Consider the following 27,088-nt stretch of genomic DNA (forward strand, 5'->3'; position numbering starts at 1 on the left):
ATGGAAAGAGCAGAGGAGCAGGAGGCGTTCCTCCTGCGGCGCGCAGAGCCGAGCCATGGCGCCCTTCCCGCCGCGCCGCGAACGCGGAGAGGTTTTCGCCCCGCAGCCCCGTGCGCTTTGTGGCGCCGCCACGGCGGTTAGCCCCGCGCCGTGCGCTTTGTGGCGCCGCGGTGGGGCGGAAGCGGGGCCGGGTGGGCGGCGGGCCCTTCCGGCGGGCTCGCTGGCTGCCTGCGCTTTGCCCCGCCGCCGCCTCCTCCTCCTCCGCCTCCTCCTCCCCCACCGCCGCTCGCTGCCGCTCGGCGCCTCCATCCTGGTACTTCGGAGTCTCCATCCTGGTTTCTCAAGTGCCCGGACCCAAAACAGGAAGTAAGCGCGCGGGGGCCTGCGGGCTGCCAAAGGCCGGGAGCGGCCGGGCCGCGGGGAGGTGGCGGCGGTGCGCGGGGCGGGCCGAGCCGAGGGCGCCGGGAGGAGAGAGACGGCCACGTTCTGACCCCGCGCTTTGGCCGCGGCTGGCACGGCACGGGCAAGGCCGCGTCGGGCCGGACCGGCCTCAGCCGGCGCCGCCGCCCGCTGAGAGGATGGGAAAATGGCGGCGGCTGCGGGCTGGGCCCAAATGGCGCCGGCGGCCAGAGCGGTGGCGCTGAGGCGAGCGGTGAGGCCCGGGGTTAGGGCCGCGCTTCTCTGCCAAGCCGGGCGCTGCCGGGCGGCGTTTGGGGGCGGGGGTGCGAAAGTGAGGAGAAGCTGGGGAGCCCCATGGCGCGGGGGTCGGGAACGGGGGCGGTACGGGCTTGGTGTTAAACTTCTTTCGCTTTATCTCGGCGTCTGTAATAAAGCACAGCCTGTGGGAAAGCCTTTGAAGCGCTCGGTTTCCCCTCTCTTCGACTATGGTTGGGGTATCGTAGAATCGCAGAATGACCTGCGTTGAAAAGGACCATGGTGAGCATCTAGCTCTAAGCCCCCTGCTGTGTGCAGCGTCACCAGCCACCAGACCGGGCTGCCCAGAGCCTAAGCTTGTGGCTTTTATCTGCTTCATTTCGTTATTTCTTGTCCGGCGAAGGTGAGGAAGTTGCTCGAGGCTTTGAGTGGGCTCTGAAATGTGTTACTCTGCCAGGATCAGGGTTTGCATCCATGAGCAGGACCAGGCTTCCCAGTATCACTGTTAAACACCATGGTGTCCATTCAGGAGGAGCTTTTCCTTTATTTCTTTCTTTTTTTTTTTCCCCCCCCTTTCCTTTTGAGATGTCTGTATTCTTGAGTGTGTATTCAGGCACAGTGAAGTGTGTTACACTTCAGGTCTTTGGCTCACACTATTTGTGTGCTTTTATTCACCATTGTTTAGATCCACCTGGCTGTTGTAAGTAATACACCAAAGTAATCTAAAAAATCCTTTTTGTTTGCCAGCGCTGCTCTGGCGAGAGATGCAATTAATTCCTTGATAGCATGGTTAAAGTCCAGCTGCAAAAATAGAAGATGTCTTAGCAAGAAAGTGGTTGCTTCTACTTCAGAAGCGGCAGCAACTTCATGCTTGCTTTCTGGATGTTTAATAGAGCTGTTGGACACGATCTTAAAGGATCCCTTCCAACTTCATATATTCTATGGGGATAGCTTTAAACTGAAAGAGGGGAAGTGTGAATTAGATGTGAGGTTCTTTATTAAGGGGGGGTGGTGAAGCTGTGTGTGCCTTGTCCCTGGAGGCATTGGTCCCTGGGCTGCCTGGTCTAATCACAGAATCACAGAAACACCAAGGTTGGAAAAGACCTACAAGATCATCCAGTCCAACCATCCACGTATCACCAATAGTACTCACTAAACCATTTCCCTCAACATAACATCCAGATGTTCCTCGAACACCTCCATGGTGATGGGGGGCAACCAGATTATGTCAGGGAATTGGACCTAGGTGGGCTTTGAGATCCTTTCTTTCTATGATTTTATGAAACATTTACCACGTGTCTGTACTGTTTCTTACCATTTCTAACAGCCCCTCCATTTGTGCAAACTAGTGCTGTTTGTTCACCTGTCTAACATAAAGCAGCAGAGCTGTGGTTTTATCTCATGCCTTCTACAATTAGCATCCAAAATTTGATTGTTATCCTAAATTCCTACCTCTTTGTAATGGTGAAAAAGTTGATTGCTTAATGCTTCAAATGAAACTGGATTTACATGAAAGAAAAGAAATTCTTTTAGTACACCTCAGTCTTAGGAAGATTCTTATCCATACACATATTTGTGCCTCAGGGCTGTTTCCTGTTATTGAGAAGGGGAGGCACTGTCTTGTGTTTTGTCTTCCCTTTTGAAACAGTGCTAACTTCACTTTGTGTGTTTTTGACATTTAATCATGCTCAGTGCTTTTTATGAAAATATCAATGGATAGGCTAGCACTCATGGAGTTCTGCCAAATGTAAATCAGTGTGCATCAATGTAAATGAGAACAGTTTGTCCCATTGACTACAGCATATTCCCATTTTTGTGAAGGCCTGCTTCCTTAATTACCACAAATGAGTAGAACTCAATTGTTCTTGCAGGACTGCAGTCTCATGTTGATACAGTTTAATAAATCTTTGTGTATGTTGAACTCCAGTCTCTGGGTCCTTGTGTTTGATATCTGTGCAGTTTGGTCCCCTTCTTAGGTTCTTGCTGCAGCTGCTGAAGTCAGTTCCTCTTTGACTTCGATTTAGATTAGAGTGGAACCCATGCAGTGTGGGAAGAAAGTTTTGTGGGTTTTATTATTATTATTTTTTTCATCGCATAATAGTGTAAGAGAATTGGCTCTAGTCAAACAGCGACATTTCCTGATTGTGCACCAGAAGTGTTGACCTTACAAAAGCTGTGCTATGGAATACAGTAAACATTCAGGTTTTATTAAATAGAAGATGTGTGGTGTTCTGGAATGACATTGTTTCCATTGTGTCACTCTTGGGTGAATGCATTGAAATCCCAGCGCATCCTTTGTACCAGTGGGAACGCTCACTTCAGTAGCTGGAAGCCTCCTTTAGTGTGCTTTAATTCTTGCTTCATTCGGAGTTCAGTGAAGTAGACTTTTTGCCTGATGTAAAGAGCACAATCTTTTATGCAATTGCTTTTTGAAATGTTAAAAGATTCCCATCAGTTCACAGAAGAGATAAGGTTTGGTTAATAGCAAGTTATTGCGACAGAACCTTGTCTGCATGGAAGAGTATTGTTTCTTACAAGCAGTTAATTTTTGTAGCCCACAGAACAATTGAGCCCATCTGCCTGATGAAAGTGATTAAGAATTACAGAAATTATGTATTAAAATATATATACATTTTTTGTGATTCAGTATAAAATAAACTTTGTTATTTTCTGCCTAGATCTGCTGTTTGTTTTTTAAAGCGGATAAGAACTGCTGTATTATGTAGTGTAAATCAACATTGGTGTTCTATATTAAAGGATTCTTGTGGGCAAAATATTCTCATGTCTCTTTGGTTGTGCACTAAAACCTACTTAAAGTTGTCAGGAACTGTGTAAAGTTAGCTTTGGTAAGCACACCCAACAATCTATCAGGGCACTATAAGGTGCTTATTAAATTTGCATTTATTTCTCAACTGTTAGCTTAGAAATAGAAGAATCTTCAGTCTTCACTGTATTTCATTATATCCATCCGCACTGTTAATGCACGTGTGTTCAGCACTATTCCCTTTCCCCACAAGCTAACGCCCTCTTCCAGAGCATAAAATTAGAAATAGATTTGTATGTCTAAAGAAAGCAGTGGAATCCAGGATGAAGAAACATCCTGGGCCACACATTTACAGTAAAAGAGCTTCTTTTACATGGAAAGCAGTGCGTTTTCAAAATGGTATTCACGTATTCTCAGTGATGTTCTGAAAATAAGGTGACTTTTGGAAATGAAGGGACTGCTTGTTACAGTCTTGCTTATTTAAAAACAATTGGCTGTCATTAACTTTGTTGCTGACTCTTTCATTAGCGGATGTGTGGCTGATGTGCAGGTGTACAAATCAAAAGGAATTTGCATGGCCCATCCCAGAAGATCTCTCTGGTGGTTCAGCATTATCTCGCATGGCCTCGGCTGTCAACCTGCAAGAAATGGCAAACCTGGAGGTCAAAGCAGCCACGTGAGGGCACTGTCACCAGCAGCACTGTTGTGCTTTCTCCGCTGCACACCCCATAAGCTTCAGGTGGTCCCCTCCTATATCATGCTGGATGGGTCTCCAGCATACGTGCTAGTTCTATTGTTACTCAGCTGGAAGCCAGTGATTATTGTGAAGCCTGGAGATTTGCAGGCTGTTTTCTGTTCACTTGTCTTGTAGATTAGTGCTGGTGTCCAGTACTTTACCTTGTATTTGTGCATTTAAATCAATAAAAAAATAGTGTCCAACAGACCCACTTGGCTTTGACTTCATGTTCTATACAGTGAGGTTTTTTTGTGAGGTTCCAGCTGATCTATTTAAGCTGATTTGAATTTTTTTCACTTAAGTGAAGAATTTGGCTCTTTCTCCCTTTTCACCAAGGCCCAATTACATGTGTTATTCAGGGAAGTTGACATATGCTAAACATGGAGTGTCAAACACAGAACATGATTCTGTTTCTTGGAGAGCCTGCACCTGCTGATTGGATGAACCACTCTTGGCAGAATGCCAGAAGGTTACAAAAGCATGAGTTCTTCACCTTTTAGAGTTAAGGTTTCCTCTTTTGCTTCTTAACAGTCAGTGCTTTGGCCACGCAGCAAACATCACAACTAGCCTGCCATGGCTTTGTCCTTCTGAGAAAATACTACAATACTTCTGTAATCTTTCATGCTGGTGATTATCTACAGCCAGCTTTTCTGGTGCTTATGTTTGTTCTTTTGTGCAGAGGAAGCACTAGCAGTTATTTGTATGCATGGAAGGAGAATCAAACTTTGCACCTTAGCACTCTGTAAAGAGCTCAGCTATGAGCAGTGTGAGTACAGAAGTATTTCTCAGTGTTGATTGGCTTTACAAGGTTATGTAACAGTAAAATTAATAAATGAGAAATGTTACAAATAAAAAAGGGGCAAATATTAAAAGATGTTGAAAAGCAGCAGCTTAGGTTTCCATTCCAAAAATAAAAAGAACAACAAAGTAGATGGAGGTTTGTCATTCTCTGTTGGGTTTTGATGAGCTGTTTGAGAAAAAGGCAGCAGCATTATGGGCAAGGTGGCAGTCTGAAGGAAACTAACGTGTGCGTTGCTCTTTCAGGTTTGAGTATGAGCACAGTTGAAGAAGAGTCTGACACAGTGACAGTAGAAACAGTGAACTCCGTGACTCTGACTCAGGACACTGAAGGAAACCTCATACTTCATTGCCCTCAAAACGGTATTGAATTGTATTGTACGGTATTATTTCTTCTTTTTTTTCATTGATCTTTCTATGATTCTTGCCTGCCTCCAAATTAGACAAGCTATTGGGATTCTTCTTATCATGCTGAGATTAATTCTGTTTCAGTTTGAAGAAGGATAAAGTGTCATACAAAGCGTAAACCCCAAAATTTTGTAGGTACGTGCCTGACAAGGCTATAGCTGCTCTCATTTATTTTAGTGGAAATGTGTTCTTTGAACTGAGCACACACACAGAATTCCATGGGCTTAAGTGTTTTGTTCTACAACAGAGAGTTGAAGGATAATGATCTGTGGAACTTAGGAAGAAAACTTTATGGAATATGTATGTGAACTGTTACTGCCCTAACTGATGTTAAGGTCCTGGGCAGTAATGAACATCTCATCCAACCTCTCACAATTGCTTCTGCTTTTTGATTTGGTCATTGTCCAGTTTTTGTCAAGACCTTCACTTTGCAGACATAAAGGGTCCCATGTATGTTTTTGTTGCTAGAAACTGATGAAGTAAACTCTGAAGACAGTGCCGAACCTCCCCACAAAAGGCTTTGCTTGTCAGAGGATGACCAGAGCCTTGATGACTCAGCTCCCTGCATTTCTGTTGTTGCAGTTCCAAGTAAGTTGTTTTAAGTTGAAGCAGTTGTTTCTGTTGGTAAGAAAGTTAACTCTTTGGATTGTAAGCTGAATATCTTGTGTCCAGTTTACAAATTCTGTTAATACATGTTTATATTTTTTGCCTCTTAGAGTCTTGGATGTTTTGCAGCAACTTGTATCTACAATAGAATGGGGAATGGTTTTAAGCTGAGACGGGAGGTTTAGGTTAGATATTAGGAGGAAGTTTTTCACACAGAGGGTGGTGACACACTGGCACAGGTTGCCCAAGGAGGCTGTGGATGCCCCATCCCTGGAGGCATTCAGGCCAGGCTGGATGTGGCTCTGGGCAGCCTGGTCTGGTGGTTAGCGACCCTGCATATAGCAGGGGGTTGGAACTGGATGAGCATTGTGGTCCTTTTCAACCCAGGCCATTCTGTGATTCTATGATTCTGTGATTCTATGATTCTGTGATTCTATGATTCTGTGATTCTACGATTCCGTGATACTGGCAAAAAAAATCTGCCTTATAGATGGAGGACTGCAGTTACAGGTGTATTGTTTAAGTGCCAGGATAAGAATGCTACCAAAAAGTTTGAATGGTGTCTCTGAGTAATTGGAGAATCCTGAAGATAGGGCAGGAGAGGAAGCATTAATACAATAAATGTTGTATTTACATGTTTCCAATTAGTTTTTTGGTTGTATTCACGTGATAAGCTGAAGGTTTCTGTACCCATATTTAAGTTTTATGAGCAGAAAGAGTTGATAATCAATGAGATCAACAATTAAATACCAAGTAAGGCCTCTTTAAAATTTTTCATAATTAAGGTGGCAATTGGTCAGACCCATATAGCGTGCATAAAAATGTTACAGAAGTAAGGTATGTGACTGACTTTCCTATTCTGAAGTTTCAGAAAATGATCAGAGCTTTGAGGTGACCATGACTGCTACTGCTGAGGTAGCTGAAGATGAGATTAACGAAGGAACTGTTACTCAGATTCAGGTAGAGTAAAACTTCAGAATTGACCTGTTTTGTGTATATCGTTACAGAAATGGAAATGAAAATTGAAACAACAAGCAGAAAAGTCTTACTAGATGAATAAGGTTACTTTTAGTATGAAACTGATGCATTTGAGAGCAGGCCTTGCTTGTAAACATTACATAACAGTGCAGTTGGATCATTTTATGTATGTAAGAGGTTATTTACGTATAACTGCCCTCCCTAAAAGCACTACAGTAAACAGTGATAGATGTAAATCTGCATGGCTAATTATTTGCTTTGTGGTAATCGACACAGAAGTAAGACAAGATTATCTGTTATTTCTGCTGTTTTGTTGTGTTTTTTTTTTTAGTTATAAATTTAACTTTATAAAGAGTTAAGCAGGTTTGACACCAGTCCTATTGGTCATGCTCTGTTTTCGTTGTGAGTGTACCATGTTTAAAAAGTCTATATTGGAGAACTTGGTTACAGTCCTCTTTCCACCAAAGCCCATGATATTCTTTCTATTCACTATAATTTAAACAGTATGAAGACTGCTGTATACTTAATTCCCACAGCATTTGTCCATTAAGATGCTAAATCTTACTTTACGTCTTACAAGAAGTGAATTTACTTTTATTGCTATATCTGGTACTTTCTGAGCATTCAACAGGGTAACTAGATGTGATGGTTTCCTTTTCCTTCAAGTTATGCCTCCATGTTAGATGGGAAGTGATAGAAAGAATGGAAGATTTCATGCCATTTCATTCTTGTCTTTTCAAGATTCTTCAGAATGAACAGCTGGATGAAATCTCTCCAGTGGGCAATGAAGAAGTGTCAGCTGTTAGTCAAGCCTGGTTCACAACCAAAGAGGATAAGGATTCCCTGACAAATAAAGGTAGGGCACTTAAATTCTCTGTAGGAATGTAAGCTGTTCAAATGCCCTTGAGAACATTTTGCAGGTTGCATAAAGTAATCTCTGGGTTTTTTAGTGTAGATACTTGAGAAGACCTGTTCTAAAACTGCAGAGAAATGTAATGCATTAAGTCTTCACCATCTCTCTTACACTTTGTATGCAAGAAAGCTGGGACTCCAGATACACTTGGAAGGGAAGAGAGGCTATCCTTGAAGTGATCAAAGTGCTTCTAGTGGCCGTGTAGAGAACTGCTGTGGGTAATGTGTCTCAGCACAGATGGGGCACGTGGCTGTGTGTTGGCTCCATTTGCTTGGTTGGGAGATGAGAAGCACCAGTCACAGGGTAGGTACTTGTGAAAAAATGGTTTCTGAACTTGTGCACAGATTGATTCTGAAATAAACACTGCTACTCCTAAAACTACCAGCTGATGATATTCTTCCCTTTCCAAATGCATGTAGCAGTTCAGCAGTTGCTGAGCTTCAGAGGTTTGATGTTGATTCTTTTTTTTTTGTTGCCTAAGCAACTTATATCTTGTCGGATGAATACACCTCTCCAAATTCCTCAGTCTTTTCACTGTTTGTCTTATCCTGACCTTACTGCTTTGCAGAAAAAAACCTCTCTTCTATCAGTTCAAAGCAAAATCCCTTATTGTTAATAAACTTGAGGGGAAGACAGTGGTTTTCTCTCACAGAAGCAAACGGTCCCTTACACAGTGATTTCTACTCCAGAGTGCTGCTGAGTCTGTGAAAAAATATGGATGAGGCATGAAAAGTCCTGGTGTTGGATATGGAAAATTGAGAGGAAGGGAGCCAAGCAGTGCTGTCCATGTCTGTTATACTCACTGTCATGTTACTGCAAGTAATGTTACAAGCACGTTACTACATTTCTGTGCTCTGGGATGAGAGAGAACAGAGATTACCATCTTTGCAATAGCTAATGGTGAATGAATGGAGAGTAGCACACTCTCAGCTCTGACTGAGGGAGCAAATACCGGTGATCTGGCAGAAAAATGGCTGCATGTGGCTTGGTGACCTTATATTTGATGAGTATCTTGCAAAATATGTCAGAAACTGTGTTTGGTCCTTTTTTTGTAGCTTTCTCACAGCTACATCAACTGACATCACAAGTGGCTTCTTACAGTTGTGGATGAATGAGGGCACTAAATGTAGTGATTTTAATTAAGAGAAATAGCATGGGGAAGACGTTTCCAACGAAATATTGTGAAACTATACTAGCTGAGACTCTTCTGAGGTCTCTATGAGATCAGCTGTGGAGGAATCTCACTGCTTACCTCCTCTTACACGAGCTGGAAGTTTGACGTGTTGCTTCAGCTTGTAACAGTCTCCCCTGTTAAGAACACCCACAGGTCTTGGAGAAAAGAAAGCATGATAAGCTTGGCTCTAAATGTACAAACATGAAGTACAAAAATAGACTTCCTTTCCTAAAATAGTAGGGTGTTAAAGGTTATTCCATGTAAAGAAGTACTGTGTCCCTTCAGAGGTCAGTTCCGGTGCTTTGATAATGGCATGAATCACAGCTGGAGTGGTAAGTTGTGCCTCTGTAGCTTTGGAAGAGGAGTTTGAAATCATCATGCACAGGCAAGAGTTTTCTCTCATCAGTTTGAACAGAATTAGTGAAAATGCCTGTACTTTGAATTTAAGTAAATAGTCTTTTGGTGTGTACTGCTTCTCAGCTCTGGTAATTAGCAAGCTGAGAAGGAAGTACCATGATTTCTCTGAGCAGAGATGGGCAGGTAGCCAGCACTCACCAGGATGTAAACTGGGTCACCAGCGTAATCTTAATTAGAAGTGATCATTGCTGTTAAGTATGTTTTGAGGGGAAGAAGAAGAAGCTCTGCATAAATTCAAGGGAGGAATGTCTTAATGTTTTATTGAAACCAATCCTTGGATTTTTTTCTTTGAATAATGTGAATTGTTCTTACTTTCAGAGCTTAGCTGACTAAGGGCATAGACAGGAAGCATAACATCTATTTTTATTGATTTGCCACTTTTATTTGGAAAATAAAACACTCGACATGAGTCTTTCTTTTGTCTGTGGCCACTGGATTACTATTCCAATGGAAAAAAAAAAGAATGCCTCTCTGGAAGGCACTGGTGGATAGCACTGCTCACGTGCTGGGGAGCAATAGGGCATGTAAGAGAAGTCCACTGCTGCCAGTTCCCAAAGTAATATTATGAGTTACATTTTAAGTTCCAGCTTTTGGAATCATCTGAGTGCATAGTAATTTCTGTCAATTTCAAGACAGAATCTTTCCAGTTTTTCACATTCCAGGTTTTCACGTGTCTACTTTTTTTGTTGTTTTTGTTTTTCAAGTTGGGTATTAGAAAAAATTTCTTCTCAGAAGGAATGGTAATGCATTGGCACAGACTGCTCAGGGGGGTGGTGGAGTCACCATCCCTGGAGGTATTCAAGAAGGGTGGAGATGTGGCACAGAGGGATGTGGTTAGTGGGCATGGTGGGGGTGGGTTGATGGTTGCACTACATGGTCATAGTGGTCTTTTCCACCCTTAATGATCCTGTGATAGTTTTGTTTGAAGAGAGACCCTGAAAACATGAGCTGACAGCACATAAAGAAATCAGTGTTATTTTCAAAAAATAATGGTTTGGACAAGGCATCTGACTTGCTTGATGTAAATATTTCTTGGCAGTTGACAAGTCACTAAGTATCATTTATCAGTTCTGAAATAACATCTGTTTGAAACCAATTCTAGTTAAAATACCTAAAATTACTACTCCTTTTTCTTTCTTAATTCGTTTGCGGAAATGAGGGATGTGTTTTCTGATACATTGCTTTGCTGACTTTCACTTCAGTTTCATTTCTATTTTAAGGCCATAAGTGGAAGCAAGGGATGTGGTCCAAGGAAGAAATCGACATTTTGATGAGTAACATTGAACGTTACTTAAAGGTATGTGTTAAGAGTATGTCATCTGCCTGTTGGTGTAGCTATACTGCTACTAGAAATCAGTTTCCTTCAGCACTTTACAGAATGTGCTCTACATGATTCCCGTCAGTGCATAGTAGAAACTGTCATTACCTATTTGAAATACATAAGATAGTTGTACCCAACATTTAAGACTACAGAATGAACATTGCAAAGATAATTTTCCTTGCTAAGGAAACTAACTTCCAGACTTGATACCATGTCTTACCTGTTTTTACAATGCTAACAGGATATCTGTCTGCTTTCTTACCCTTAATATACCAGCATCATAATTCAGTATAGAAATAGGCATGCAGTTAACATGCCAACAGTGATAACTGCCAGTAAGTCACATTTGTGGTTGGCTTACAGCTGAGAATATTTGAGCTTACTTAGTGTGTGCAGCTACAAATCTGTAGGCTGGATATTACAGGTTCACTATCCTTTATTTGTGGATTAGAATATCTCTGAATTCAGTTTTCATTGGCATAGAAATCCTTGCTGCTGGTTCTAGCAACTTATGCCTACTCACATCTGTATTAGAATTTCTGCCACTAAATCGTTCATAGTGAGTGATACTTTTCTAAATCTAGATGAATGTTTTTAAGCCTGTTAGGTAACTGAGTTACTGCTAATTTGTCTGATTGATACCTTCCCATTTATCTTGCTTCTTGTTTTTTGGAAATGTAGTACTTTGAATAAATAAACTGTTATGGTTTTTTTGTTGAAGCTGAGATGAAGCAAAAGCTTTCCTTTTATACTTAATTCCATTGGCTTTTTTGTATTAAAATCTGCTTGCAATTACCATTAGAAGAAGAAGAGTAGGTTTTACATCAAGAATATCTAAAGTTAAGTAACAAGTTGTTAGAGAACTTTGACAGCTTTGCCTTGTATGACACCGAGCTAATTCTATTACGATGTTCAACTTTTGATAATAAAATATGTTGGGCAGATTTTATGTGGAGGAGGGTTAGAGCTTCAGTTTCTGCCCAAGTTTCAGTGTTAAAAGCCAAATGTTCAAGATTTTTATTTAAAGCAGCTGATTTATAAATACTCAGTTAAAATCATGGGCTTCCTTATTTGGAATACCTAGAAAACTTCATAATGGTATGCGAAGCTTCAGTTCTTAAATGTTCTGCTTGAGCTCTAGGAGTCTTCATCTAAGCTTTTTTTTAAATACTTTCCTCTAGGCCCGTGGAATAAAAGATGCCACTGAAATTATATTTGAAATGTCAAAAGATGAAAGAAAAGATTTCTACAGGACAATAGCTTGGGGTCTGAATCGGCCTCTCTTTGCTGTTTATAGAAGAGTTCTTCGCATGTATGATGACAGAAACCATGTTGGAAAGTATGAAAACCTCTAATGCTGCATGGTTTTATTGGTATGAGTAGAGTCATTTGTTTAATGTTTGACATGTTACGCATGACACAGAAGATGCTAGCCAAACAGACCCAGCTCTTCCTGATCATAAGTGACCTCTGCTGAATTCTGCTTGAACAACCGTGATAATAGTTAAGTTGATGGTATCCACAACTTAAAAGGCAGACTGCAGAGGGGATTCTGATGCAATTAGAAGACTTTGACACAAGCATGGATCTGCTGAGGTATAGTTTCTTCCTAGAACTGTGACCTTGAGCTAATTGCTCTTAATCCGTCTGCCCTTAGTTTCCCTGTCTGTAAAGCAGTGGGTATGGGGCCATCTGGAAGTGCTGCTAAGGACGTGTGGTTTCAGTTTTTAAAGATGATTGGGAAGTAAAATATTATCCCAGTGGTGGGTTTTTTTAATTGGTTCCTGCCTTATGCTGGTTGTATACTGAGACCGAAAGGAAAGAAAGTAGTTGATTGCTTCAGAGATGAACAGATGATGTTCTAATTGTGTTTTTTAAAGTGACTTCACTGAGAATGGAGATTTACAGTGGCAAATGAAAGAAATTTTAGACCAGATTGCCTTAGAAATGCCCTGTTGTGGTAAATGACAATTGTTCTTTGAGTTTTCCCCAGGCATTCTGTCATTGTTTCTTAGAGTTGAAATTCTTTAATCTTCATGGCAATTAAAATTTACTGTGTGGTTAGTAAAACAAAAATATTTGTGTTGTATGCTTTCTGTTTAAAATGATGTCTTTTTGTTTACCTGTTTTCTAGGTATACACCTGAGGAAATTGAAAGGCTTAAAGAGTAAGTCTTATTAACAGGGTCATATTGAGTACCTTGAGTGGTCGTAACAGGTTGTTTTGTTGTATGAAATCACTTGGAGTCGCTTATGAAGTCAGGTGTAAATTTGAGTTCTTCACCTATCAGAAAGTTGTGGCTGCTAAATTAATCTGAAGAGAAATCAAATATATATATATATATTGATTATTTTTTAGTGTATACTCAGGACTTAAGTAACATGCAGCAAAGCCTGAAATAAGCCTTCTGCTGAAATGAGTCATGTTTCAGATTTTTACAAGCACGGTGAAGCTCAGTTGTGGTTGTGTTTGTGAAAAACAGTGATCCTTTTCTTCTGGAAACTCCTGCAAAGGTTGTTTGTGAAGAAATTCACTGGTCACGGGTAGGATTTCCCTATAAAGTATGAGAGAGAGACATAAATTGTCAATAAGGCTTTTTGGTTTTGTCATGAACCCATTAGATGAAGAGAGAAGGGCAACAGGCTTAATCTCCTCTTAGAGCTTGAAGAAACCAGTTTGAAGAAACCATGCTGGGCTGAAGGAAGGCGGAGGGTTCATTACATTGTGTTGATGGATTTGTTTAGGTCAGTTTAGCTGGTTTGTCACTCACAAGATGCCTGTGGCTCCAGTGGTGTCTGGAACACTCATGGCTCAACATGTTATGTAACCCTATATTGTGTGTGGCAGGAAAATAATAGTTAAAATTATGAGTATGATTTTGCAGTATTTTGCCTCATTTAAATTGTAGCTTGCCTGGATTTTGATTAGGCATTACTTAGATTTCTCAAGCAGTCTCTATACCACTACAAAAAAAATCAGGGAACCTGTGTAGAAGGGATATTGCATGTTTGTCTAAATTTTTTTCACTCTTCATACAGTGCTTATGCAATAATTATGCTTCACAACACACCTGAATGACAAATAGATAAAAAGTTATAGATACTTATTTTAAAAGCAAGTATCCTGAGGCTGAGCTGAAAAGATTTCTAGTGATGTACAGAAAAATTATCAGCGATAACAGAAAATATATTAAAAATTCTGTACAGTAGTAACAAAGTGACTTCTCATTCTGTTTTTAAGTCTGCGAGGTGCACGTTTTTCCTACTTTTGTAGACAGTTACTTTGGTCTGTAAACGGTTATAGTGCTAATAGGCATGTTTCTCTTCAGACTGAGAATAAAGCACGGCAACGACTGGGCCACAATAGGAGCTGCACTGGGGAGAAGTGCTTCTTCTGTAAAAGATCGATGTAGATTGATGAAGGATACCTGCAACACAGGTGAGGTAAATGCCAGTCAGTGACATATTCCAGTTAGAGCTGTCCCGTCTCTGCCTCTGTCAGTAACTGATTAGATACAAGGAAGAAATTCTTCATTATGAGGGTGGTGAGATACCAGAAGGGGTTGCCCGTGGAAATTGCAGGTGCCCCATCTCTGGAAGGGTTCGGAGCCAGGTTGGATGGGGCTTTGGCAACCTGATCCTCTGGATGGCATTCCTGCTGGTGTTAGGAGGTTTGGTATTGGATTATCTTGGTTCCTTCCAACCTAAAGCATTCTGTGATCCTGTTTTCAGATGTGTGAGTCTGGGCTGAGTGAGTAAAGTGTGAAATCTGGGGACCTTTTTAGAATGCACTTAGTATAAGTTTCTGCTGTTTATCATCTTAAATATCAGTTCTGCAGTCAGTTATCCATCATGTTTATGCCACTAGAGCGTATTTTATTGAAGTGGATTAAAAATACTTTGCCTTGTATTGAGTGTTTATAGACATACGCTTTATGTCTTTATGTCAGTTAAGAGACAGGAGCACTTAAGGAGTAAAGTACTGTTTATTTTGTAATTTATATATTTAAACGGAAGAAAAAACTTCATCAGACCTCATGTAATTATTGTAAGCTAGAGTTTTACATGTTCAATTTACTTCAACTCATATAAGTCATGTAGCTTGGACCAATTTGCTCTGATATTTGATAAGTTCTGTGGCTTCATTCATCCACAAGAAGAGAGGATACAACTTGACAATAGCATGGCAAAAATGAATGATGAACCCTAACCCTGTTAGTTAAAAATGGATTATACTGTAAATTGTTGGTAAATGAGAACAATCATACCTTTTTCACAAGTCCACACTTGGATCTGGAATACGATGTTAGGTGATGTCACAGATCAGAACAGAGGTCAGCTGTTGCTGGTTAAGCTGGAGGGCTTTTTTCTCTTTCAGGAAAGTGGACAGAAGAAGAAGAAAAGAGACTAGCAGAAGTAGTTCATGAGCTAACTAGCACAGAACCAGGTGACATTGTCACGCAAGGTGTATCATGGGCTGCTGTAGCAGAACGGGTCGGAACACGCTCTGAAAAACAGTGCCGCTCTAAATGGCTCAACTATCTCAACTGGAAACAAAGTGGGGGCACTGAGTGGACCAAGGAAGATGAAATAAATCTGATCTTAAGGTTTGTTATTTTAGTTGCTTTTAAAGGTTCGGAATATGTGATGCTAGCAGGATTCCATTGGGGTCCCTTTTGCTGGTCTCTTAGAGTCTTAAAAATTTTAGAAGCTTCCAAAAGTCACTGCTGCATTTACAGTTCCCAGAGATTTATTATTGAACATATTTTTTGTTTTTTGTTTTTTTAGTGAATTTTAGTGCTCGTGAAAGGTGTCAGATTGAAAACCCTGGAGACTGAAGTCTTCTTTATTCCACAGAACAGGTACAGCACAGGCAGCGACCATGCAAGCTTCCCACACATTGCCCCACCAATGCGCTTTAACCCTTAACTGGAGGGTAGTTCAGTCTCCCTGCCCATTCAGTCCTTGGCCTCTCTGATGAGATGACCAACAAGGGTCAAGTGTGGTGGTGGTTTCTGTGATGTGGACATCTCGTCTACAAAGAACTAAACTGAGACTGCAAATTAATTTCATGTAGGCTGACAAACATTGATTGGATTTCAGCATTTTTGATGACTCCATTTGAACTGGCAACCTGGTAGTGAAAAGCTCAGTAACTTTGGAAATCTTTTGCTCTCTCCAGTCCTCCTCCCATTTCAAATGCCTTTAACTCAGGCTTTTTAGCCAGTGGATTTTTATGGGTTCATAATTGGGGGTGGGAATAAAAATCCTGGGCATATAAGGGAATCTGAAAATTATTTACAGAGCACTATTCACTGATTTCCTGAATCTGTTTGACCTGATCTCAAAATGAGTAACCTGATTCTGCATTTCAGTATGTGCTGGCTATAATTCCTAGTATTTATGCACAAATGGTATCTTTTTAACTCTGCAGTACAGTCATCCTTCAGGATTGGTTTTGGTACCTTTTTCCCTTTTTTTTTTTTTTGTTTGTTTGTTTCTTTTAGCTATCAATATTCAGTATCATTGCTTGATTTATGAGGAGAATTTAACTTTTACAAAAAATCCTTTCCCTTCTTGCTTTTCACCTCTCTTTCATGTGCTCCAGGTACAGATGAGCAGGAGGCACTTCAGAGATGTTAACAGTATTCAGACAGGTTCTGGTAGAATCCAGTGTTGTGCGTAACGTCTGCCAGAACTGTGTGGAGACTGCTCCTTTCCTGGAGAGCCTGATGGGATTAATTTATGAGGAACCATTTAATATTGTAGCTAATTTCATCTTCATCTACTTTGGCTAAGAAGCATTTGAGAGGAGGCAAAAAAAAAAAAAAAATTAAGGATGGATGAGTGTTATTTAGGAGAAAACAGATGTAAATATAACATGAAATTAATTAAGAGTTTAGAGTGAATCTCAGGAAATATTTCCCGCTGTGGAGATGTGTTTGAGGAATGATCTTCCAAAGAATAAAAGATACAAATGCCATTGTTTGTAATGCCTAACAATAATCTGAATGAAGCCCTAATGTGTATGTAATAAGGAGAATAATCCTGCATGGCAAGGAGATGGACTGGATCATCTAACAGGTCTAGTCCATTTTCTGTTGTTCATGATTTTGCTTGACCTCTGGCAGCGTGGAGCCTTGGAAGCGTATGTCGATACATGAGCTCTGGCAGACTATTCACTAGCATGCCATTTTGCCTCTGTTACATGTGACAAGACCAGAGATGTGCAACACCCCTTCTGGTCCAGAGGGTGGTTTCTAACAGGTGAATGTTTTCTATATCCTGTCAGGATAGCGGAACTTGAAGTTTCTGATGAGAACGACATCAACTGGGATTTACTTGCTGAAGGATGGAGTAGTGTCCGCTCACCGCAGTGGCTTCGGAGTAAATGGTGGACCATCAAAAGACAGATTGCAAACCACAAGGATGTTTCATTCCCTGGTAATGTACTAGTTGTGCACTTTCCTGAAAACTTCTTTCACAAGCATCAAAGGAATAAGGCTGGATTTTTTTGTCTACTTAAAGCGTTGCAGGCTGAAGAGCGCATTGCTTTTTAAGCTGGAAGTTACCAGCTCCTTGCCATCTACTGGCTAAATTGCACCCACTTCCAGTCCCTTGAGTGTTTCTGTTGAAATAAGCCAAATAGTTGTATACAACTGTAGATTTTACCAAGTCCCTTATCTTTGTTTTAAGTGAGAGCGCATAGATAAGCAGATCAGCTGGCAGGTCACAGCTGATGACAGTCTTTGGTATGTAGGGCAGCGGCCCCTTCAGTTTCAGGAGGATATAGATTTGCAGCCTAGCAGTGTCACCTCAGATTAGGTCTGTTGCGTTTGTCATTTTAAAGGTAATCTGTGTGAGGTTAAATGTTGGCTCTGTGTTGACTGCAGCGAAAGGCAAATCAGTTACTAGCTGTACAGTGAGAAAGGCTCATCAAGGTTGGTCTCGGTGATCTCTGGAGGTCCCTTCCAACCCCCACGATTCTGTGAAGAGTGGAAGAATTGGAATTATAAAGCTCTCTAAATGTCTCACTCATCACTTTCACTCTTGGTCAAAGAAACTAGAGCCAAAGCATATCTCAGTTGCTGTGAACTTCCATTCAGTCCTTCTTTTCTGTTGCAGGGAGAAGAAAAAGGTCAGAGAAACATAGAAATTAGTCATATTGTAATGAAAGGTGTAACATGATGGGAGGATGCAGTTGAGAGGGTGTCCCTGTTGCACTTAGTATGGTACAAAATGTATGTTAGTAGATAGTTGTATCAAATAGTGGATAATATAAATACATGACTGAATCCACAAGATCTATTCCTATTTCCTAGATGAAAAATGCTTGTGCTGTCAAGAGTGGGAGATGAGTAGCATTTCCCTCTGTTGCATGCTAGAAAAACAAAGACCACAGCTTTGTCACTTTATGTCAACTGCAGAGGGACCAAAGTGGTAGTAAGGGAAGATAGGTGGGTGGTTTTATTGGAGTAATGGGCCACTTTGTATGCAGATTGTAGTGCAGCTGCTGAGAGATTAATTCTGACTCATGATCCTTATTGCCAGTGACAGGTCTGTCAACTACATGAATAAATCCAATCCAATCTTTTGCAAGATTGGAGGTTTACTTCTTCACAGAAACATTGCCCAACTAGTGGTACAACATTTAATTGTAACTTGGCAAGGTACTGTGAAAGCTTTTGAAGAGGTCTAAAATATTACGAGCATTTCTTCCTTTTCCACACATGCTGAAATATCTAGGTTCCTTGAGAAATTCAGGCTCACCCCAGTAGGTAACTATAAATGAGTTGTATGTATGTGCTAACTTTCTAGTTTAAAATCTCTCTGAATTATTTAGGTTCCAACTTCAGAAGGATTTGGTTGTTTTGTTCTGTTGTTTTTCATCTTCGATAAATGTCACATGCAGCATTTCAAATGCCCTTCTTCAACATACTCGAGCATGAATATTCTTTCTTTCAGTGCTGATAAAGGGTCTTAAACAACTGCATGAGAACCAGAAAAACAATCCAGGGCATCAGCTTTCAGAGAACAAATCTGGAGGTGGATTACCAAACAGTAACTCCAGTTCAGGGGTTCAGCACGTGCAGATTCGAGTGGCTCGCTTGGAGGAGAATGCAGGGAACACACCAGGCCCTGTGACAGCTTTGCAGATCCCAGTCCAGATTACACATGTCTGTAAGTAGCTGAAATGCACGACTTGCTGTCCTCTAATGAAACTAAAGCTTTCTTATGTTAAGAAGGTAACGAGGAGTTAATTCTGCTTTGGTCATGACATAATTTCAGATAAGAATTCCTGGGTTCCGTTTACCCATTTCTATCTTCGTTAGGCATATTTAGCTACAACTGTGACAATAGGAGCTAGACATGGCAATTGGAGTGCCTGCACATTTGGTCTCTCTCTGCATGGATAGAAGCGCATGCTGTATAACATGTTAGTTGGAAAAGTCTCTTTTGAAAAGGCCTTTTGAGAGCATGCAGAAGCCTCTTAAGGAAAATGCGGTAGATATGTTTAATCTTCAAGTTTTTTCTGGTAACTCTTGTCCACAATATGGAATATAATCTACAAGATCTTCTGTGAAATACGTTACACTGCTGTGCCTAACTTCTGATAAGGGGCATTGAAACAAGAAGGTATGCAATAGTTTTTCCAGTCCTGCTCCATTTTATGCAGTTATTTCTAGGCACAGGCAGCCTAGAAAGCGTCAGCTGCTGATTCACACTCATGAGTTCAGCTGATGATCTTCTCTAACCATTTTTTTTAAATTGGTGCTTCCCATCCTCTTAAGGAAGAGCTTTACTCATTAGCAAAAGTTTATTACCAGCTCTACCCTGACGGTCATTCTTACTGTTTGCTTTTGTAGCTAATCGTATTAGGTAACTCCAGTTACTCCAATCCTGTGACCCCCTAAGCAGCCTGTCATCTCCATTGGCTACCATTCTTCAATTTAGTTGGCTTACTGATTAAAATGTTAGTTAGTTAGGCTAAGAACTGATTCTTCAGAGTATGAGTAGTCAGGCCTTTGGTAAATAATTTTCTGTTTATAATTTCATTAGATTAATCTGTCTCAATCTACTTAAGTGCCATCTTCATTTTATGTAGTTTATTTCTTAGAATGCTATGCAGTACCATGCTTAGAATGTTTTACCTGTAGTAATACATCAGTAGTGTCGTAAGTTCTACCCATCTTGGTCAAAGCTACTGGTTTTTGATGGTATTCTGTAACCCTTAAGTCTTCTCAGAGTTCTGTAGTGGTTATTTTGTGATGTCACTCACCTCTCTGTCTGCTTAACAAGCCTCCTTCCCATGCTAATCTGCTTTCTAGAAGAGTTTTGCTTGTGTAATTAAAGTGAATTTTTTATCATGTCTTTTCTGTTTCTCTATGCCATGAGAGATAAACCTATTAGACAATTGCAGCTGCGTATGATAGCAGGCTCAGTGTTTCAAAGGGGTAATTCCTATAAGCAATTTGGACATAACTGGCCAGACAGTGGCAGACAGGCCACATCTCACAGCTATCTGCTGCTGGGTGCCAGGAAATCTGCAGCAGGAAACCTTGGCGTGCCACTGCAGTAATAAAAGTTTCAAAGTCAGAGCTCCTGTCAGCAACCAAAATTAGTCTACTTTGAAAGCACAGACTGTGACGTGGTTAAGCTTTCAGTGCTTGTAGCATTGCTGTTGTCATATCTTTTGCCCAGTAAGTATGGAATTACTGTATAATCTCAGACAAAGTATCAATTTGTCTCCAGCTACCTGAAACTTCTGAATTTTTCAAGAGTAAAGTTCTTAATTCTGGTTCTAAGCAGAGTTTTTGATACCTTTCAAAGTCTGGAGTACTATTTGTTTAGGCATGGTGATCCTTAAATGTCTGACACATAAACTATATGTTTTGCTTTTCATAGCTACTGCTAGCACGAATGGAAGTAATTACTTAAGTGCTTGTAGTCATAGAGTGATAGAATCATAAGGTAAGACATGATAAGAATGATAAGAGTGATGAGAATACTTACTGTAGCTTTTCTACACTTCAGTCACAACACACAAAATACCTCGGGGAGTGTCTGATCTGTCATCAGTGGCTGACGTACTGTGGAGAGCAGAAAGAGTTAAAACCAAAAATGAAAATTAAAAAGTAATATGAAAATAAGCATCTCAATATTACATCTGACAGTGGTTTTAAAAAACACTACTCAATTCCTAAGATATCATTACAGCAGAACTTAAAAATTTCATACACATCTTAAATACTTAGATGATGTTTAAATAAATAGATGACAGGGGGCGGTGAAGCACTGGAACAGGTTGCCCAAAGAGGCTGTGGATGCCCCATCCCTGGAGGCATTCAAGGCCAGGCTGGACGTGGCTCTGGGCAGCCTGGTCTGGTGGTTGGTGACCCTGCACACAGCAGGGGCTTGGAACTGGCTGATCATTGTGGTCCTTTTCAACCCAGGCCATTCTGTGATTCTATGATGTCAGGTGTACTGTGTTTACTTTTATCACTGTGCATACTTTCTTTTGCTCCTTTGGAGCTTTCTGTACATGATATAGCATCTTAAGTACCAATTAGAGAGCCTTGTCATTAGGATTACAGTCAGTTTTCTTTGCCATATTACTAGAATTAACAATTTTATGCTGTGTAGCAATTATAGTATGTAATGCACTCTGCAGCACTGAAACATTTTTATTTACACACTTACCCTTTTTTTCTTCCTTTTGCAGCCTCAACAGATTCCCCTGCTGCTACAGTTGACTCTGAGACAATAACACTGAACAGTGGAACACTGCAGACCTTTGAGATTCTTCCAGTAAGTAACAGAGAACTGGTGGTTAGTTAGGGTTTTTTTTCTCTTCAGCACAGCTATTTCTGAGACTGGAACTGGCGTTTTCAGAAAAAGAAGTCTCAAGTGGAAAGAGGAATTCAACAGATATAAAACTTCTGAAGGTTGTAAGCAAAGTGTATTTCCAGAGCTTTAATTTGTTAGATCTATGGACACAATGTGAATTACAGTTACATGCTTTAAATCTATCTTAATGCTTTAATGCTATGAAGTTTTTCTTTATGCTTATGTCTTGTTGAAATCTGACATAACAGGCAGAGGAAGCCTCCAGCAAGTAGAGATTCTCTTAGTTCCATTGTGCTGTGATTTATAGCACTTTGTCTCATTTCAGTGTTGACAGTAAGTGGAATGTATTCACTTTCTACCTGCTGTTGTACCTCATAATACAGTCCTACGTGACTTAATATTTGTCTCTGTAGCCTAAGGCTGTAGATGAGATTGTTTTTACTTTCTTGAATACAGTAAAGCAGTTGGTGCAGTAGGGATTGGGGTTTGGTTTAGTTTTGGGTTGTTTTCTTTTTTCAGGGGGCATTACAGTTAGACTAGTTGATGTAAATAAGCATGCTTTGGGTGCTGAGTGTGGCCCAGGAAGGCGGTGTGTTTGGGCATTAAATTTGTGTTGTCTCTTTTAGTCTTTCCATCTCCAGCCTACAGGAACACCAGGTACATACTTGCTACAGACAAGCTCAAGCCAGGGCCTTCCTTTAACACTGACAACTAGTCCTACCATGACCCTAACAGCTGCTGCTGCTCCAGCCTCCCCAGAACAGATCATAGTTCATGCCTTATCTGTACGTATTCCGAGCAATGAAATGACTGAAGTTTGGGCAGGGAGGGAAGTTTAACAGTGCAGGCATCTGTGTATTTGCATGTTAAATTTGTAAAGCAGTTCTTAAGACATAGCACTGTTACTTTACTTAAAATACTAAAATGTGAGTGTATCTTTTTGTATTGTCTTTTAAGTCTCTTTATGTTGCTTGAAAATTTGGCTTAGATAAGTTCTTACTGTGGCTGAACATGATGTCTCCATCTAGTGGTTTGTCCCAGCAGAACGACAGTTTCCTGATGTTTCATTTATTCTAACAAGCAAATACTCATGTTCACAAAACTTTCAGCGGGAGTTCTGGTCTTTATTAGAGGGAGAGAAAGAGAAGAGGCTGAAAATTGAATAACAAATGCAATGTAAAAGTCAGGAAAAGAAAAAAATCTCTAATCTTTTAAAAGTCTGGGGCAATCCTCACCTGAACAGTTGCTTTTGTTTCGTAATATGTGTGTACTTTACACAGTTAGCACAGGGTCAGCATGTGATCTGTGTTGATGCACTGCGTATGTAGACCTCAGTTACATTAGTAATGCTGCTTTTCTGTTCACTGAAAGATGTGAAGATACCTGAGAGGTTTTTGTGTCTCCTTTTCTATTTTTCCCCAAATATCCTTACAGCCAGAGCACTTGTTGAATACAAGTGACAACGTCACAGTGCAGTGCCACACACCGAGTGTCATCATCCGCACCGTTGCTGCTGAAGATATCTCCTCCTCTGTCACTCAGGCAGAACTTACTGTAGATTCAGACATTCAGGCAGCTGACCTGACAGATCCACCTGATAGCCTGGAAACAAACAGCTTCCCTGATGATATCCATCAGTCCAAGCTGAGTGATGAAGAGCATTCAGCGTATAATGAAGATGATGCCTCAAAATTCAGCAGCAGGAATAGTAGTGAACTGATGGATGGAGTTATGGTAAGAACTGAAGAGGAGATTTCAGGTGCCAGTCTGAAGCAGGAAGAGGATTCTCACTCTGATTTACCCAGCACATACGTCACTGAGGTAATCAAGTGGATAATACCTGATTTTTTTTCCCTGCTTCTATATTGAGAATGATTTCCTTGCATCTTTGACCTTTATGCTAGTCTATTCGTATCAGTATGTCAGTGATTTAGTGCATATTATAATTCTGAGGGCTTTATTTTTAAATCCTCTATCATTAATATGTTATGAATGTGAAAGTGGTATGGTTTATGGAACTTGGGCTTAAATTTGACTTGAATACTTCCCTAGCTGTGGAGTTGCTTCACCACTCAGGGTACTTTAGAGTGGTGACTGTAGAAGGTAGTGGCATGGAACAGCTGTCTTCATTACCATTTGATGCTGCTTAAACCAGGGTGTGAAATTTTGATGTGTGTATTTTACAGGTAGGTAGACTGCTGAGCAAAGGAGATGAGAGAGAGTACTCAGCTTTTGCTCTATGAATTTAATAGTGTATTTCTATGTGCACCACTTAGCTTGGTTTCCATTTTTGAGGACTTTCTTTAAACAGTGTACTCCAGTTAAGTATCTGTTATGTAGGAATGAGAAGCATTTAAACCATCTAGATCTGTTGCTTCCATCTCATTCAGCTCAGATGCCTCTGATGTAAAAACAAATGTATCCAAATTATTTCAGGCATTTGGAGTGTTTATATAGAATTCTTCCATCTCTCACTGAACCTATCACAGAGACTAAGGGAAGGAGAGTGGACATAGAAAAAGAGAGTGATATTTAGTGGGTAGAAAATAAGTCTTTAGAAGCTGGATTATGTTAGACAGTGACAAGCAATGGGTTAGACTCAAATACTGCCTCCTATTCTCCAAAACAGAAAGCTTTACAGTTGCTGTAATTCTGCTTTATATCCCTGTTGAAAAATCCATTGTTAGTATATCTGGACTTTGTTAGACTTTGGCTTTGCAAAACTGAATAGGCATTGCATATCCGTTGTGCTCGCACTAAGAGGAGGATCCTTGTATTTCTCAAAGGTTGCTATTACATCCAAAGATGGAGATTATTCTTCTGTGTTCTTCTTTCTTGTCTCATAGTAGAAACAGTTGTAAAATTTGTTCTTCTTTATAATTCTTACTTGCTTTATCCTTCTAATTAAATTCAAGTTTGTGTGTGCATAAGTTCTGGGAAACAGAGTCTGTGGGTTTCTAAATGAAATGTTACTCTACAAAGACAGATCTAAATTCTGCTTACTTTAAGCCAGTGTTATTCTTCTGCACTTGTGAGCATTGTGCTGTTGCTGTGAATATGGGCAGTGGGAAGCACTCAGTTGTGCTGCAGAGAGTTATTTCTGGCTGGGAAAGGTGCCCATTTGTCACAATGGCATTTTCAGGTTTTTTTCACACCTCCTTTTCTCAGTTTTAAGCTTTGCCACATCATGCTTTTCATGGGTGGGTTTTTATCTGTGTTCTCTGCAGAAATTGACTTTTGCAGCTATGGCACACGGTGCCTTGCATGAATGGGTGCACATCTGGAGTGAGCTTAAATCACTGAGCTGCAGCACAGGTAGTCAGCTCATCTTCAGCAGCACCACACAAAGGGTGCTGCACAGTGCAAAGACTGCACAAGATGCTGCCTGTGCAAAAACACTGTGGAAACTATATAAGGAAACAGGTTTCCTATAACGAACATGGAGATTTTCTTGAGCAGAAAAGTTATCTCTACAAACATTTCCTGTACCCTCTGAAAACAGGGATAAATCCCTGTATTTTCACTCTGCCAGCTACATTTGCTGTCGTTCTGCATCAGTAATTCCTGAAGGCAGAATGAACCTTACGCACGTTGCACACACAGACTGGGATTCAAATGTCTGGTTACTCTGTCAGTATTAACTAGGATGTCTTCCAGTGCACATGTAGAAACAGGAGTCCACCGGAGTGTGCTGTGACACCAAGTAAGCCAAGTGTGTTATTTCCTATCAGTGCCAGCACTACCAGGAAAGAGGCAGCAGCAGCAGCTGTGGGACTAGAAGAAAGTAGGGATATTGACAGCTTGCACCTGGAAGGAATGAGTGTGTTGCCAATTATTTTGATATAATGTGGTTCAACCAAAAAAGTTCTGAGCCACCCTTCAGTCAGCGACTTATAGGACAAGGCACAACATTTAAAATTGGTCTTCTGAGCTGTGTGTCCATTGGTTAAGACGTCACAGAAGCAGGAGTTACGAGACGAAGTTATTAAGCTCAGGTAAACCTACCACATCTGTGGAGTTGGGATGTGCTATAAAGGTATTGCTTCAGTCTCTCAGAACATCTAGGGAGCAAGTAGAGGAATGGATTAATTATTCCTGTTAGTAGACAGAATTTGTTACTTACACGGGAAGGTTTTATCACTACTGTGCAGTCTCTCATTTCCTCTCCCCATGTCCTCAATGCTGTTCACAGGGTAGAATTCTCTTATCTCACTTTGAATGCCTATCCTAGGATGAAATGTACCCTGCGGATGCTGAAGTAAGTAGCTCAGATGTTGACATTTCAACTGACAGAGATAAAATTCATTTGGGGAGTCTGTTGCTTCTTCTGGAGTATGGCAGGACAAAGCAAGTTGTTCTGTTTTGCTACCAAGAATAATACCCCACATCCTTTCCTTGTGTGTTTTTCAGGACCTGGGTTCTCCAACAATAGAAGAACAAGTTGATCAGCCTGCAATAGATGATGAGACTGTGCTTATTGTTCCTTCTTCCCATGGTTTTATACAGACATCAGATGATATAGACAGTGAATCAGTGTTGCCCTTGACAACTCTAACAGGTATGACAGTCCTTTTGTAGGATTCACTACATCAGAATAGCACTTTTGAGTTCCTCAAAACAGTGCTTCATAGATCCAGATCCTTACTTGTTTTCCTTATCATTGCTATGAAACTTTAACCAATCTGATTAGCTCACTTACATCAGTATAAGTGGAAGAAAGTCTCACTTAACCTGGGAAAAGCAGTAGAACTGCAGGTGCTTCCTGACTTGCTGAGCTGTTCCCGTCGTCCTTGAGCCTTGAATTAGTACACATAGGCTAATGAGTAACTGTTTATTGCACATTTCTTCATGCCTGCTGATAGAATTATATTGGTTTCCCATTTGAGAGAACACTGGAGACATCTGAAATGCAATTTGCCACTTGTTACCTCTCATAGTGAGAGGCTGGGCTCTTTGGGATGTTTGCACAGTGCTCACCTGGAAGGGCTTGGTAGCTTATGCCACACTTTCCAGTGCCAGGAGTAATCTCATACTTGGAAACAGCATAGGAATATTCTCCCAGTGCTGCAGCTAACAAATAATCCTTTCTGGAGGAAGGATCTCCTTGCATAGCCATCTTAGGGTCAGCCTTAGGCCTGGTGCATTAACACCTGGGGAGTCCAAACCTGGGTCACGCTAGTTGTGTCTGTATTAGTCATGGCTTCGCTTGGAACTAGAAATTGAGAACTAGTTGCATTGGAGTTAACATTGCCTAAAATTGTTCCAAAGCTCAGAGTGCATTTTCTGTGTCGTATTTAACATTTTGTTATAATGGAACACTAAATAATGGGTGAGTTGTAATTTACTGTGTCTCTTGGCAGATCCTATCCTACAGCATCATGGAGATGGGTCCCACATTATTGGCTCATCACTGGGCAGTCCTGACTCAGAAGATTCGAAAGACGTTGAAGATCTAGTGAGCTGTCACTGAGA

The 27,088-nt window shown here is 40.7% G+C and overlaps 1 protein-coding gene across 1 annotated transcript; it reads left to right on the forward strand.

The window, feature by feature from the left end:
• Positions 1–311: 311 nt before the first annotated feature.
• On the forward strand, positions 312–27,086 carry DMTF1 (cyclin D binding myb like transcription factor 1; the record flags this gene model as incomplete). The annotated part of the gene is made up of 17 exons (XM_079544290.1): positions 312–366; positions 5,199–5,315; positions 5,829–5,948; positions 6,832–6,926; positions 7,686–7,800; positions 10,669–10,745; positions 11,951–12,108; positions 12,904–12,936; positions 14,098–14,207; positions 15,147–15,375; positions 17,061–17,212; positions 18,734–18,949; positions 21,492–21,577; positions 22,243–22,401; positions 23,051–23,437; positions 26,027–26,174; positions 26,977–27,086. Exons 2-17 carry the CDS (start codon positions 5,207–5,209, stop codon positions 27,084–27,086), a joined length of 2,304 nt encoding a protein of 767 aa, XP_079400416.1. The 5' UTR covers positions 312–366; positions 5,199–5,206.
• Between the last annotated feature and the right edge of the window lie 2 nt (positions 27,087–27,088).

The sequence above is a fragment of the Tetrao urogallus genome, assembly GCF_951394365.1.
Source record: "Tetrao urogallus genome assembly, chromosome: 1".
In the NCBI taxonomy this organism is placed as follows: domain Eukaryota; kingdom Metazoa; phylum Chordata; class Aves; order Galliformes; family Phasianidae; genus Tetrao; species Tetrao urogallus.